At 41.9% G+C, this 17,190-nt stretch overlaps 1 protein-coding gene across 1 annotated transcript in view; it reads right to left on the bottom strand.

The window, feature by feature from the left end:
• Window positions 1–977: 977 nt before the first annotated feature.
• The window catches only part of LOC119176258 (A.superbus venom factor 1), a 151,804-nt gene continuing 135,591 nt past the window's right edge, over window positions 978–17,190 (bottom strand). The window contains exons 37-39 of the mRNA XM_037427452.2: window positions 13,199–13,282; window positions 4,909–5,056; window positions 978–1,173 (exon numbers count right to left, since the gene is read on the bottom strand). Of these exons, the coding sequence (XP_037283349.2) occupies window positions 1,047–1,173; window positions 4,909–5,056; window positions 13,199–13,282 (359 nt within the window). The 3' untranslated portion in view covers window positions 978–1,046. The remainder of the gene's footprint in view (window positions 1,174–4,908; window positions 5,057–13,198; window positions 13,283–17,190) is intronic.

The following is a 17,190-nucleotide window of genomic DNA, read 5'->3' as shown; positions in this document are numbered from 1 at the left end:
TGTAAAATTCGAAGTACGTGGGAAAAAATTCACTGAGTTGGATGCTTATGGCTCAAGTAAAGAAATAGTAACCATCACATAGGTTTGTTTTGTCAACCTATATAAGCCAGTGTATGTAGACGACAAGGCAGCTGAGTCCTATCCGAACGAGAAGTTGCCGAGAGTGCCCGTTTTACACATGTCTTTTTTTTTTTCAGTTTGTGCAGCCTTAATGCTTTAAGTAAACATAGGCTATTCGGGTTCATAACCGAGTAACATGCTACGTAAAAGATATAACAGCGTTCCAACGGGTATATTTCGTGTACTTGTTGCATCTACGATAGGCTTAGGTTCCGAGAAAAAAGCTGTTCTGAAGACATGAAAACATGTCATTCTTCAGTTTCGCGTTCTTAGAAGACTGTTGTGTTCTCAGGATTGTGATCAATATTAGCTCATTTAACGGCATCGTGCATGCCGTGCGCAGGATCAGAACGAAACTAGGGGTGCCTTGAACTAACTAACTAACTAACTAACTAACTAACTAACTAACTAACTAACTAACTAACTAACTAACTAACTAACTAACTAACTAACTAACTAACTAACTAACTAACTAACTAACTAACTAACTAACTAACTAACTAACTAACTAACTAACTAACTAACTAACTAACTAACTAACTAACTAACTAACTAACTAACTAACTAACTAACTAACTAACTAACTAACTAACTAAGTAACTAACTAACTAACTAACTAACTAAACTAGCTAAATAATACCTAACTAACTAACCGACTAACCATCTAACTAACTAGCTAACTAAATAAGCTGAAAGCTTAATATTATGAATTTATTTTTCCTGGTATGCCATAAACTTAACATTTTATCTGCTTACTTGTTCGGCAGACCAGCTGCGTGAAAATCAGACAGAAAAAACCTCCACCGCCCCCCCCCCCCCCCCTCCACAACGTGCGTATATCAAAATAAACGGAACGATTTCACTATGGTACTTCGATTTATAAATCTGCTCGGACAAAGTGCTGTACATATAGCACGAGAGCACATTCATGAGAAGCAGCGCTTCGTTTCGTCAGAGAACTCGTGCTTGAACCACGACACAAGCTTTTGTTTCTTCTTGTTTCGTTGCCTTGTAGGAAAAACTAGACAACTGCTGTCGATCAAATACAGGTACCTGAAAAAAAACAAAGAGGATAATGTATGGGCACATGCTACATTTTTATGCGAATTAAGGTGGTGTGAGGAAACATCGACAATGCGCCATAATTGACGCCTTGACCATGATAATGGGTATGCTACTACGGAATGCTTGCATGCGACACTTCAAGCTAAGCGGCCTTTGGCTAGTTGGCATTCAAGATTGGTTGGGTGGCAGGTATAGTAAGAAAAAGAAAAAAAATACTGCAGCAAATTTTGTTGAATATACATAGGCTATATCTAATTTCTTCACGAATACTCACAATCTTACTTCAAGGCAGCGAGTCAATATACAAGAAACCTCTGTGTGCGTAAAGCAATATGAACGAAACAACAATTTTGCCACGGTACTCCAACTTATAAATCTGCACGGACAAAGTGCTGTACATATTACACGAGAGAACACTCGAGCGGGAATGCCAAATGCTAAGCGTTTTAGTTGGTGAAAATGTGCATGACCATCAAGAATAAATTGCAAAGCGGTGAAAGTGCTACAGCGTTTTTGAAAACGTCGAGTTTTGTGATGAATATTGAGGAGGTTATATTGAAAGTGTACACCGCGACTGTGTGTTCGCTCTGGCCATATGAGAATTTCCGAACTCACCGTCGTAGGATTGTATACGCGTATATAATTTTTTTCTGAATTTATTCTATCGTAATAGTCAGATGGAACAGGCTCGCCTTCGCCAAGCAATCGTGACAACTCCTTCATTTACTTTTCTGTTTCGATAAAATAAAGTAAAAAAAAGTGTTCTGTAGAAGCGCTGCCACCCGGCAAGAAGAAAAGCGTAATTCATTCGCGCCGGTTACTAAGAACATAGTACACAGGTGGAAAGTACAAAGTACACATCGTTCATGACGCAACATCACTTGAAGATGAGGCAAAAACGAAAAACAAAATTGGGGCTTTCAATTTTAGTGCCGAAAGAATCAAGGTGAGCACATTGTCGGTGTCAGAAAAGCGCCGCTAATGAAAGAATTACGTGAGGGATCGAATATGGATTTTACCTGTGCTTTTGAGTCGTAGGGTTGCGTGAATCGGCATTACTAATTCATCAAGCGCACACACAGTCAGTGGGCACCACGCACCGATGTGCACTTTGTGCATTTTAAGGCGATGTCGCTGCTGCTTTTATCTTCACGTTTTCCATTCTTAACTTGGCGAAAATGTGCCTGCACAAATCGATAGTTTGCGTCCGTTTACCTTTGACTTTTTTATGTGCTTGTATTTTTTAATATCTTGAACAGTTTGTGTAGAGATGTACTTTTCTATGTGAGTGGCGGCATTTTCGTTTTTTCTTGTTCGAATCCGTCTCTGTTACAGAGTACAAATGCAGTCTGTGTGGTAGGGTCCTGTACGACAAACGTGGTACTAGGTGTTTTTTTCCGTCTTTTGAATTCAGAGTGTCTATTGATTTCCTATGCAGCTACAAAACAGAGAAAGACAAAGAGATCAGGGCTAAGGAAAGAGACGAACAGCGCGGTACATGAAGGGGGGTTTCATAGTCTAGAAACCATGTCGACACCCTCCGTAGAGCAACCCAAAGCGACTCTTATACTTCATACTTCTGCTTAAAATTTTCTCTGATGCGTACAGCACTGACCAAATAAATAAACAAATACATTCTCCACATGTGAAGTCTCCCAAGCAGTCAAATTTTAACTTAGTGATCACACAAGATAGATAGATACAGACAGACAGACAGACAGACAGACAGACAGACAGACAGACAGACAGACAGACAGACAGACAGACAGACAGACAGACAGACAGACAGACAGACAGACAGACAGATAGATAGATAGATAGATAGATAGATAGATAGATAGATAGATAAATAGATAGATAGATAGATAGATAGATAGATAGATAGACAGATAGATAGATAGATAGATAGATAGATAGATAGATAGACAGATAGATGTAGGCACGCACGTAGTTCATTGCGATAAAAATTTTGCGTTGGTTTGTAGTAAATACTGTGGGTCAACAAAACTTTGGGCGTTGACCTCTAAGTTTTCGGTGGTGGGTCAGGTTGGTTTTCATAGTGAGTTACCTGAGTTTTCGAACAGGGTGAGGTTGATTTTTTTTTAGTGCGGGCCAGGTTGGTTTTAACTAGTGTCGAAACTGGTTTGTTTTAATATCCGGATACGACTTGTCCTTACAGCATAATGCCAGGTGCGTATGTATTATAAGTGCACCTGCACTAAAAGACCTGCGTTGCTTGCAGATTGAAGCAGTGTTTTGTGGAACGTGGTCACAGCTGGTGGCAGCACTGTAGCAGCGGTCGGCTTACAGTACGAGACGAGAGAGTTCCTATATTAAGAGCGTCGACACGCCCGTATTGGCCACGTGGGTTCAGTTACCATGGGACGCGGACGGGCCCTCTCACTTTAACTATAGCACTGCGCTGACGGGTCCCGTCACCATAGTCACGATTAAACTACGCGGACGGGCTCCCTCACTCTAACGATAGTACTGCGCTGAAGAGTCCCGTCACCATAGTCACTGCTTAGTAATTATGTTTTTCGGTGCTTCAGTTTCAGTTTGACTTGTCAATTTTGTTGATGATTTGTGGGGCTTAACGTCCCCAAACCACCATATGCTTATGAGGGACGCCGTAGTGGAGAGCTCCAGAAATATCGACCACTTGGGGTTCTTTACCGTGCATCCATATCGGAGCACACGGTCCTACAGCATTTTCACCTCTATAAAAAATGAAGTCACCGCAGCCGGGTATCGATCCCACGATCTACGGGTCAGCAGCCGAGTACTTAGGCCATTACGGCGTAAATGTAGCGTAAAAAAAAGACGAGGACAAGAAATGGAACAGCGCAAGCACTTTGGTGTTGTGAACACCACCAGCGCCGCACTGTTTTTATTGACTTTCTTTTCTTCATCTTTTTTGCGCTACATTTACGCCGTAATGAATCAGTACCAAATCACTCACCTCTACGTTTCGCTTTACCTTAGCCACTAGACCACCTCGGCAGGGCTCAATTTTGTCGAATTTCATTGTTTTTCAAAACTGATCTGTGGCTGCTTTTTTTATATCTCAAAGCGGTAACAGGCTCACGGGAAGTGGTAATGGGCTCACAGGAAGCCAATCGCTAGCACCTCAAATCAATAGTTTAGTAATTTTGATTTTGACAGTTGTGACAGTATTTAATGGCCCTATCATTTTAACATGTTTGATGCCATATAAAAAGTAATTAGGAAAACAGGGAGCAACTATCACATTTTTATCGTTTTTCAGGGTTTGCGGGCAGATATTTCGAAACACCCTGCATAATATTTTTTCGCCCTTTGTTTCGATAACTGAACCTTACCTTGCCAAGAAAATAGCACATTCCCTTTAAGGAATCCAACTTGTTTCTCATTTCGGGCACGATGCTTTAACTGTTATATATTCTTTATTACGATGTCTCCTGGTGCTGTTTTATTGCGACTTACTATTTTGTATTTTGCTATGATATTTGGCTTCGTTTCCAGCTACTGCTTTTCAAATTAGTACAAACATTGTCGTGCCCTGTATTGCAAAAATACATAAAGAGATAAACTGAATCGAATTACCAGCAATAAAAAAAGACTGTTTTTGAACTGAGACGTTAGAGCTGCTTCCCAACAATGATAAAACGTACGCCGAGAGTAAAATCATCTGGAGTAGTTGCCCAGAACACTAATGCATCAGACATTCGTTATGATACTTACTGTTCGTCCTTGAATTCATCTTCTTCAATATGCGTGGAATCTTTTCCCATGATGATGAATTCTGTGTCATTGGGCATATTGAAAGTTGAGGCGCAGTGATCGCGCACCTTGATACGGCGTATCTTATTTTCCAATTCATCTTCATGGCCTAAAAAAATAAAAAAATAAAGAGGGGGCTTAGTACGCTCAGTTATTCGATCATAATGTCTGGGGCTTTATGTGCCTAAAACACGATGTGAAATGCGCCGCGTTGCCGAGCTCCAGAAGTTTACCCCATCTGGTGTTATTCAACGTGCACCGACATCGCACAACACGGGCTCTCAAGCATTTAGCCTCCACGCAAATGCGACCGCAGCGGATGGAATCGAACATGCGATCTTCGGGTCAAAAGCCGAGTACTGTACCACGTTGTCTGATTGCATTTGTTTACTCAGTGAGCAGATGGGTCTATGAGTAACACAACGCCCAGTCTGTCAATCTGAAAGCATGGCGAAGCTAACCACAGTTCTCTTGACCAACAGAACAGGCTGCATTATGAAATCTGTCACGTGGGGATACGTCATTCCACCTGCAGTCCGGCCACTCCGCAAAGCTAATTGAGCCCACCCGGAGAACAAAAACTCACATGGTTAAATGTACCTTAAATGAGTTCGTGCCATGGTATAAGCTTAACGGTTATGACACACACACACACACACACACACACACACACACACACACACACACACACACACAAACACACACACACACACACACACACACACACACACACACACACACACACACACACAGACACACACACACACACACACACACACACACACACACACACACACACACACACACACACACACACACACGCTGATGCTGGAACTATTAGTAAAAGAAATATTCAGCCAACCGCCATGCACGCATATCAGTAGCGAGGCGTGCTACTAATAGTAATAAGCTTTGTGAATTTAATTGCAGATATTCCGGGCGAAGTTCCTTAAGGCGTGGGTCGTGTGTCTCCTGTATGTAGTAGCCACCACTACTTTTAGTCCTTGGAATGTCCGCTGGATGGTGGTACTTGCATATGATGAATGTATGACGAAAAGATGCGAGATGGCAGTACTTGGAGTGTTCATCCAATGAACGGACGGACGGATGGACGAATGACCAGACAGACAGACAGACAGACAGACAGACAGACAGACAGACAGACAGACAGACAGACAGACAGACAGACAGACAGACAGACAGACAGACAGATGGACGGACCGATGAACAGGTGGAAGGATGGACATAGATGCAGACAGACAAACAGACGAATGAACGGTCATATATACATACATACATACATACATACATACATACATACATACATACATACATACATACATACATACATACATACATACATACATACATACATACATACATACATACATACATACAGACAGACAGACAGACAGACAGACAGACAGACAGACAGACAGACAGACAGACAGGCGGACAGACAGACTGGTGGACGCGGCCAGCGGATGATCCATGGTTTGCCGATAAAACCCTTCGACACTTCACCCCACTCATCATCATTCACTCCGTGGATATGCTGAGATTTTTCGTATTATAAGCACTCGCAACATTTTGACTGACTAACGCATTCAGTGTATTAATTTAGCCACTCTGTAGAGAAACGAGGAGCAGGAGCGGTAGAAACGAGTCAGATTCACAGTGGTGCGAAATGCTGCTCGGAAAAGTGAGCCAGGTTGTCACAAGAATTCGGAGCAAGTTGAGAGAACATTGTCGGACATCAATAGATTGATCAGTCAGTCGACTCTCGCCTAATATCTCTCTCAACTGCGAATGCCAAACGGAAAATGGCGTCAGCCCGGTATAAATACGCGACGGTTGAAGTCGATGCGAGCGCCATACAATTTTCTAAAATTGCACGGGTATATAGTTCCGACACAAACGTTTTCGAAGAACAAGCTGCCTGCGATTTTTTCAACATCATTGAAAAAAGTTCACATTCCCTCGCGTATATTCCGCATAGAAATACAGAAGTGCGAAGAAATAACGCCGATACTACAAAGCGAAGCTAAAGACACGTGAGTGCAACGAGACGGCGAGTAAGCGCGCTGCTCCGGAAAGTTCAAATGGCGAAGGATGCACCTCGTTATTTCTCTAAAGTGTAACGCCTGCTTTATATCTTTGTACCACTATGTGAAAGCGCTTTTGTGCCTACATGGCGCACTTTTGGTCTCATTCATTGTTACTTTGCCCTTCCAGTTGGCGAATCAATTTACTCACGTCATATTCTATAGACTAGTTGGCCAGTTCACGGAGTTTTTGCAGAATGACTGCTTCACAAAGGTGGTCGTGCCGGGTTCGATAACCAGACTAGCACAAATATTTAAGACGCTTTCCTGTGAAGGAAACTGTAAGACTGCTTCTTTTGCATAGAATCATCCTTCTGGCAACTTTTTACGGTAGAACCACTTCCTCTGCCAAAGTGAAGGAACGACTTTTATTTAGCTCGCTCAAATGCCGATGGATGGCTGACGAATAATTAAAGTGGACAAATGGGAGCTGTATGAGTTGTAAAGCGCAGGTTATTCCTGCGTTTTCAATGCGGGTGAGTACTGTTTCGCAGTTTTCTGATGATGCAGACACAGAAATAAAAAAAAAAACATTTAGGTGCCCGGGGTTCTGCAGTTCTCAGCAAGTGATCTCCTCCGGTTTTTTTGCATATTTATTGGTATATAAATCACACCAGCGTTCGAGACACATTTGCCCCGTTATCGTCACCACCATGTTCCGTATATACGTCAAATTGATAACATCGCCTCGGGTGTCGCATGATCAAAGTGCAAGCGAAAGTTTGTAGAGATTGCAGACGAGCGCGGCTCAAGCAGCGGTGAAACGCGCCGTTCATCAGCGCCACATGAAGGAGCACAAAGATGTGGCGGTCGGGAGCGCACGGGGGCTGTGTCGCTCGGGCGGCGGCCGCGAACTTTGGTCAAAAGGAGATGGTTGCGCTTTTGGTCTTGACAGGAATCAGTAGACGACCCTATCCTTTTGCGTTCTGTGCTCTCAGCGCTTACTTTGCGTTGAGACGACGGACAGCCCGAAAACCATTTTGCTTTTTGGAGCGGTTGTGTTCTCTTACGCCAGTGCTATGAAGAGTTGCGCGAGAAAGGAGATAGCTTCTGAAAGTGATCACTTCATACAACTATTAGTTTCAATTATACAAATTCCAATTTTAAGTTATACTTCGTATAACAGCCAATTGGTTGCTATTGAATTCATTGATCGACAAGTGGCAGGAAACTGTGACCTGTTTTTTGTTATTGCTTTTTTACCTTTAGCTATTAACAGGTACGGTGCTTTCTATTTAATTATTTGCTGATCGAGACATGAATTGCTTCAATTACAGGTAGGAAAATAGACAGCAGAGGCGCAGCAGAGACTCATGCTGGTCAAGAGAGCTAAATTGCATAACATCTGCGTTTCTTCGCAGCGCGTCAGACGTTCAGTGGAGCCATGTACCCATGTCTATTAATATTTTGTGAAACTGTCGTGAAAAGGTGTACCACTTTTCGAATGCACTTCAAACACTCATAAAAATAATAGAAATTGGTACCACTCGGCCTGGTGGTACTATCTACCCAAGTACATTAAAGAAGGCTCTTTTGAACTGTTTCTCGCTACAACATGCGGCGCGGACAACAAACAGAATTTCCCAAGTACCCGGATCACTGCTCACAGTCGACTGCAGTGGCGTGTATTAGCGCTTTGAAAACAACGCTTGAACGTGCTTGTGTGAAGTCCCTTTTTAGCGCTTCACTAAATAGATCCGAGTGACTCGTTTACAAGGGTAATATTTTTGCTGACCATATATTCTGTTTTTCTTTCAACGATTTATTATTGCGCTTTATTTTGACTCATGAAGTTAGCCCTAATAGGGCAACTATCACGCCGGTACGGTTGCAAATATGCTCCGTTATATTTTATCGTTGCAAAAGTGTTATTGGAAAAAGTGGCAACAGTCGCAGTCAGGTTCAGGGGCAGCTAAATACTGTTGCCATGAAATCATGCAAGTTAGCTGATGTATACGTGTCGCAGGTAGCCTTCACATGTGTCACTTTCATTTTATTCACTTTATTTATCGATATCGTCAGCTCTATTTGAAGGGCTATTACAGGAGTAGAATGAAGTCACATATAAACAGAATTATGCATAAGAAAAACACAAGAAAGATTCTTCGCTACTGGAACATATATTTCACAGCACATATGAAAACGCATATTATCATGGTCTAATTACAACGCACATAATTTCCACATGGCATCAAAATTGCATGATGCCATGCATGAAATGCATGAAATCCAACTACGCTATAGAGGTTATAGCTTCTAAAATCTTTGCAAGGGATTTAATTTACACAGTCTAATCTGCCGACGAATTTCACGGCTGAATCACTTTAGAGAAAACTTGGTACCTGAAACAGTCATTATGAACATTGTAGGGTGGTACGTACATACAGTGTCTGTGTCCTGATGTTTCTTGTGTTTTGATCTCAAAGTACTAGTAAATAGCTTACTTTAACGTGATTATGAATTATCATGAAAAGGAATTTCAGCCTTTCATATTCTGTTCGTCTTTAGAGTGGTGAGAGCTCACCTGCAAGTTTGCATAGTTCGGACGGTGAGTGGAAACGGTGCTATTTGTTAAATATAAACCTAGAACTAAGGCGCTGTATTTTCTGAAGTTTTGAACAGATAATTTGAGTATCGAGATCCACAACTACTTTATTATGTTCGATTATGGGTCTAAGCAAGGTTAGTTAAGCTAAAGCTTTAACCATGAAGAGGCAGAGTGAAGGTTACGTATCAGGCCCCTTAACACCTTGTTAGCTTTGGAACAAAGTTCCTCTTTGGGAATAATACAGCGCAAGTCAGGCGTTGTATGAGATTTAGACATTTATATTAATGAGCTTAAGAAAGTTCGTGACCATTAATACTGTAATGGTAAGAATGTTATTTTGTCTAGAAATGAACATAAAAGCGATTTTTGTGAGGCTAAGCTGCATTTGCCCTTGATCGCACCAGCTTTTAATTTTCTGTAAGTTAAGATAAGATCAGCCTGGTCACTCCGTGACATTATATTTTTGTGCAGTATGCAATCATCAACAAACATTCTTATTCAGGTAGTAATAATTTTTGACAGATCATCTATAAAAAGCAGGAAGAAAATACTACTGGAGGTAAATGAGATAGGTGATGTTCTAGTTGGACATATCATTCTCTGCGTGCAAGATACAAACTGAACCAGTGGTTAAGGACAATATTTTGAAAGGTAACATCAATTTTATGTAAAAGATTCTTGTGTGACCCTTATCGAGAGCCTTTGCAATGTTTAAAATGCTATGTAAATTTGACCACGGGTGATAATTCTGCTAGAAAGGTCGTGTACAACCTAAGTAAGCTTAGTAACGGTGGATAACCTTTTCCTGAAACTATGTCAACAGTAAAAAATGGATTATGTTAATCAATATATCCTAAGAAGTGCTTCGATACAATGTGCTCTAATATTTTAGAACAGGTACTTCTAAGCGACGTAGGTCGGTAATTGCTAGCGTGAGATGTAGAAGCACCTTTGTGTATGAACAGAATTTTCACGCGTTTCCAAGCACTGTGAAAAGGGTCTCAATAGTAACAGATAAGTGAAAAATCAATGTCAGAAACTTCAATGATCATTCGGCATATCCGTGAAGAAATTCATTGGGGAAATTGTCAGAGCCAGCGATTTTTTTAGTATTTATATAAAGCCGGAGCTTTAGGACACCCTCTTCAGAGATCCCTCTAATCAGGATAGGAATCCTATTTAAGAAATGGCTAATGTTGGTACCATCATCGATAGTAAAAACTGACGAGAAGAAATGAAACGCCTCTGCCTGATTTTTGCTACTTTTATAGTTAAACATACTACTGGGCCTGGTCGAAGGATTCACGCACCTCCTGAATTTTTCTGGGGATCCTTTGAGAAATTGCGTTACCGTTGAGTTACTTTCAGACGTATTCACAGTTTCCTGGCTGTTTTTACTTAAAAGCTAGACATTGTTCCGAAAATTCTTGGCACTTTTGTGACCCTTGGGGATAAATTGTTGGCCGCTAAATATTTCCGCAGAATGAAAAAAAAAACCGCCACAGTTCTTCTTTGTAACGAGTTGTTCACTGCATTTCCAGAAATGAATAATATTACTGCTCCAGATGTTATAGTAAAGCCAAGTCATTGCAGCCATTAAATGAGAAATCATCAGTTTTCATCTTTGCGCATGATACTGACATACATATCTGCAGACATTAAAACCTTTTGATTGTGATAGCAACTATATGGACGCTCTCGGCTAGATTTTGCCGCCAGCGTCGGCGTCAATGTCATGCACTGTACATGTATACGCATCTAATACATGAAAATGCAACAAAGAAAAAAATCCAGAAAAAAAGCACTCTGGCACGCGGAATCAAACATGGAACCTCTGCATCGTGAAAACGAGGCGTTAACCCCTGAGCCACCTCGAAGAACGGCAAAGTATTTATATATACCACTACCACTGTTGTGTTTTTGGCATCACCAGAAAGATGGTCCAATGAGCGCACGTCGCCACATCATGCAGCGGCGCCTGCTCTAATAACCTACGCGAACTTTGCTCGGCTTAGAGAAGGAGAGCTACGCTCCCTCGCGCGCCCTTATCTCGCGGTTGCGAGGAGGGGAAGATCGTACGCTTTCGCTGGCCTCGGGCTTTACGTGGAACAGTTCTGCTGTAGTTACCAGGCGCACTAAGGTCACTGCAATTATTGCAGTCTCCGTTCGCGAAAAGCGCGTGCTTTTCAGACTCATCCTAGTAACAAATAAGACGCCTATTTGCGTGCATCGTACCTGCGAGCACGTTTCGTGCGTAATTTATGCGCGAGAAACGCGGGGCACGTTTCGATATGCTTTTCATTCTACGCGTGACCTTTCAAATTGTTGCTATTGCATTCATTGCTTCGCCTTTGCGGCAAAGCTGTAACTATTTATGATCAGGGAGACCGTCATCAATTTGACACGTGGGAGTAGTGATCCAGATAAGAATATAATTCAAGCACTGATTGTGTGGTCAGACCCACACGTGTACAAGATGAGGTGACCTAAGTCAGATCGTAACAAAAAGCGAGATGTATTATGTGATCACTTTTAAGGACTTCGCTTCTCTCTGAAGTTAGCGTCGACCAATTATTGCCAGTGAGAATTAAATCTCTTACTAGGATCATGCTTCAGGAGTGAGTTCATAAGGCTTCTTCGGTTATTAAGTACATTCGTTAGTTGTTTGGAGGTATAGACTTATCAACAATGTACACCGTGCTATTACTGAGTGTCATTTTGATCCAAAGAGCTTCGGCTGCAATAGCACGTGGAAGAACACTAAATAATATATTGTCTTCAATTATTATTGCAACCCATCTCTTCTTGTTGCACGGTCTTTTCTGATGGTTTTGTATCAGGGAGTGGTAACCTCAGAATCTAGTATATTTTTCCTGAGCCATGTTTCCATCGTTAGTGTAGAGTCGGGATCATGTTCGACTACTACTGCCTCAAGGTCCGACAATTCGTTCAAGATACTTCTTACATTTGTATTTATTATCTTCAACTTCTGAGGACTACTCTGACGCCGTAAATCACCATCACGGCACCTGTCAGGTGTTTCGGGAGATGTCTTACATATGTACCTTATATTAAAGGTACATATGCAAAGTACATAAGTGCACAGCAGCTAGCTGTGCAGCAAAAATTAGGTCTCACTATACTCTTTGATTGATTAAAACAATTTTAAAACAAAACAGACCCATTATATTAGTTAATAAACGTTCTTTTAAAAATTCTTCTAGTTTGAACCGCCTGAGGACAGCAGTACACATGTGTACAACATTTCACGTCCTGCCATAAAGACAGTGGTACATATAGGTGCCGCTTTTTTTTAGAATCTATTCTGATGAGTTTCTTGGAAAAAGAGTAAAAAACAATCTTAAGTCATCCTAAATGTTGTTTCTCACACATAACAATACCTTAACTTGGAAGTAGTGCCTTCCAAAGGGTAAAGACTATAAAGTACGTCACTACAAGTTGAACTGAAATACTTGATACTTCTTCTGGGCGAAAAACTGGGGAGGTAATTTCATGCGATTTTTTTCACTTCACTCAAAATGCATACTATTCTGTATATCGAACTTAATCCATTCATTGTACCGCTGAAAGTACTTACCTGGTTTAAGAATTTGCGTTATAAGGAACGTCACTTCTATGAATCCATCCGTGGAAATATTTCTTTTTGCCTTTCCTTTCCACACTGCAATGAAAAAAAAGCATTGTAGATATTTTATATTTTCGTAAGTCGTGACAAAAATATTGCCATAGTATATGTTCCTAATTATTTGATTGATATGTGGGGTCTAACACTCCAAATTCATTATATGATTATGAGAGATGCCGTAGTGGAGGGCTCCGGAAATTTTGATCACCTGGGGTTCTTTAACGAGTACCCAAATTTGAGCACACGGGCCTACAATATTTCCGCCTCCACCGGAAATGCAGCCGCCGCTGCTGGGATTAGATCCCGCGACCTGCGGGTCAGCTGCCGAGTACCTTAGCCACTAGACCACCGCGGCGGGGCGTGTTCCTAATTAGGAGTGAATGAACAGTAACCGAAAATTGCGCGAACTGTACCTTTAATGACGGTCATGTACGAACGTTTTGGTAGATTTAACGTTCAAAAGTTTTGAGCAAGTGCGGTTTTCGGTTTAATAGGGTGTGTAGAACTGAACATGCACAACCATCATTTTTTTTTCAGAAATCGGTGGCGAACCTTCGAGGTTCAATAACCGCTCAATGGCTGCAGTGCATTCAAGTACAAAAATATGCCCCTTTTTATTGGCAGTTATAAAGAGATCTTGGTGCACGAATAACACACTGGTTACTTCCTAGTTCTTCTGTGGGTCTAGCGCAGAACACTCCGGGTTCGAGATCGAGTGTATAACAACGTTTAAACAGAAAACTTGGATGGAAAAATAAACATCGCACGTACGATATCAAGTCAACTAACGCCACTGCTGCAAAAAGTCTAAAAAGAATAAATAATAATGCCCCGTACCAAGAAAGTATCTGGACGGTTGATGACACATAGATTATGTAGGTGAGTACATAATTGTTTACAGATATCACAATGCGTAATGGCTCGAGTCTGTCTTTCATAACTCCCCAACGTTAAGAGCAAAGAATTTCAGACTGAGCCGACAAGAACAGGCGATAACTTCAAAATGAAATTTATTTGCAAGAAAAGACGTACAAAGCCCGTAATAAAATTATTTAACAAATGATTTGTCTATACGGACATAACTGTGTATGCATGCATGTAGGAGGTAGTGGCCAGATACTGCACCAGGGTGGCCAATTCTTCTCTGGTGAGGGAGTGCGTTCCCGGCGGTGGTTACCGGTGAGGCTGCACCCCAGGCCTCTTAATGCAGTTCCATCACCACGCAGATTTTTTTTATCCGGTTGGGAACTGCGCGGCACCAGGATTTGAACCACGAACCTTTTGCATGCGAGGCGAATGCTCTAACCACTACGCCATCGCCGCATCCTGTTCTAAGTAGACTATGTCTACTCAGGGCAGGTAATAACCGCGGAGCCGAACCACGAGATCGAAGTAACTAGAAGAATAAGAATGGGGTGTAGTACATTTGGCAAGCACTCTCAAATCATGACAGGTAGATTGCCACTATCCCTCAAGAGGAAGGTATATAACAGCTGTATCTTGCCGGTACTTAGCTACGGAGCAGAAACCTGGAGACTTACAAAGAGGGTTCAGCTTAAATTGAGGACAACGCAGCGAGCAACGGAAAGAAAAATGGTAGGTGTAACCTCGAGAGACAAGAAGAGAGCAGAGTGGATTAGGGAACAAACGGGGGTTAAGGATATCATAGCTGAAATCAAGAAGGAGAAATGGACATGGGCTGGGCATGTAGTGCGTAGACAGGATAACCGCTGGCCATTAAGGGTAACTAACTGGATTCCCAGAGAAGGCAAGCGGGTTAGGGGAGACAGAAGGTTAGGTGTGCAGATGAGATTAAGAGGTTTGCGGGTACAAATTGGCAGCAGCAAGCACAGGACTAGGCTAACTGGCGGAACATGGGAGAGGCCTTTGTCCTGCAGTGGACGTAGTCAGGCTGATGATGATGATGATGATGATGATGATGATGATGATGATGATGATATAACTGCGTAGTATACCCCCACGCGTGTGTTGATGGCCTTCTTACTAATTTGGGAAAAGTGCGAGTGGAAACCGATGTTTAACGAATGCGTTATTTTTCTTCAGTGACGCCAATTAGCACACGAGAGAGGCTTTTAAGGCAGCCGAAATGCAACTGGAAGACAATAATGGAGTCGGCATTAGTTATTTATCTCTGAGCATGAAGGAGCTGGCTTTCTGGGAAGTATACTCAATCCAAGTGACGGGTGCGTGATCAATCAAACCATATCGTCTCACTTTCACCACGGATATGTATTAGACAACACCAGTGATCTTGTACGTTAAGATCGATGCCGTGTGTACAAAAGTGTGACAAATTAGCAATATTCAACAATCAACACAGTGTAGCTCATAACTCCTACTCTCCGTAAAACGCTCCAGCGAGAGAAGATAATTACTTCAGCGTTAGCGATTACATTCGTGAAAAATACTTGTGAAAAAGTTTCTTTTTTGTATTTCATCGTTATTTCATAGTTTTCGTTATCGTTATCATCGTTATTTCATCGTTTCGTATTTCATGCGCACTACACGATCGACGACGCTATAGTCGGAACAGAACCGGACAGCATACTTCGCGCCATTTAGAACCAAGAGGAAGAAATGATACGCTGCAGCGATGCGCTCCCATTGGTAGCCATGTGAGAGGTGATACCGTGCTCGTGCCAACGGGAAGAGCTGCCATTTTAGCTACGGTAAACACGCCGCAGTCAGAGCCGAGAACAGATCCGTCACCATTGCCTGGTTGCCATGGGAGCGACACGCGCGCCGCCGTTGCGGCATGGAGGCGCGTTCCGCGATGCCTATGTGTTTTCTGCCACTGTTTCGTAAGTTTCGACGACTAATTCTGGAAAAAATAACAGCTAAGAATAATGCGTCGCAAAGACAAGCAGGCGCCGCTCCTGAGCTCGTCATGACGCCATTACAACGCTGTTTTGTATACTGGCCGCCGGCTCAGCACCTGTACGATTCGATTTTCTGATATGCTACGTGGCCAAAACCACGATGTGGTTACGAGGTACGCCGTAGTGGAGGGCTCCGAGAATTGTGAACATTGAGGTTCTTTAAGGGGCACCTATATGTAAAGTACACACGAGCCTCTAGCAATTTTCCTTGCCTCGGAAATGCGACCACCGCGGCCGGGATCGAACCTGTGCCGCTTGCGTCAGCCGCCAAGCACCACTGTGCCACCAGGACGGCTTCAATGCCATGCATAGAGCTATGTTGGGGGTGAGAAAAAATAACAAAAAGCACTCACTATCAATATATATATATATATATATATATATATATATATATATATATATATATATATATATATATATATATATATATATATATATATATATATATATATATATATATATATATATATATATATATATATATATATATATATATATATATATATATATATATATATATATATATACAGATGGCGCTGACTGACTGACACTGTCACGTTTGAATTCACATATATACCCAATAAAGTGGCTGGGAGGATAGCCGCTGTGGTAGTTCAGTAGTTCACATTTACATTACAATTGGCCTAATAACTTCCCCTATAATTTCCTTGGCATTATTGTCTGTTAGGTCTCATAATTATTGTGTCCAAAACACGGAAAAACGAGCCCTTAAATATACACTGTTTTCTTATCTTGTACTGGCAGACTTGGTGCCTTTAGGTTGTATACGAAAAACTATTGGTCAGCTGCTAGCTCGCAATAAGTTCGCGTGCTACGTGACGCCAAACAGGCTTATAAAGAGGGCGCCACGCTCGCCGCCATGGCTACTGGGGGCGATGACTGACACTCCCACATTTAAATTCGCATATATACCCCATAAAGTAGCTTGGGGGATAGCTGCCGTGGTAGCTCAGTGGTAGAACATCGAATGCGTTGTTCGAAGGTCGCAGGTTCGGTTCCTGCCCACGGCAAGTTATCTTTTCG

Source organism: Rhipicephalus microplus, chromosome X, assembly GCF_043290135.1.
Source record: "Rhipicephalus microplus isolate Deutch F79 chromosome X, USDA_Rmic, whole genome shotgun sequence".
NCBI lineage: Eukaryota > Metazoa > Arthropoda > Arachnida > Ixodida > Ixodidae > Rhipicephalus > Rhipicephalus microplus.
The sequence above is the reverse complement of the archived record's forward strand: the minus strand, read 5'-3'. Positions and strand labels throughout refer to the sequence as shown.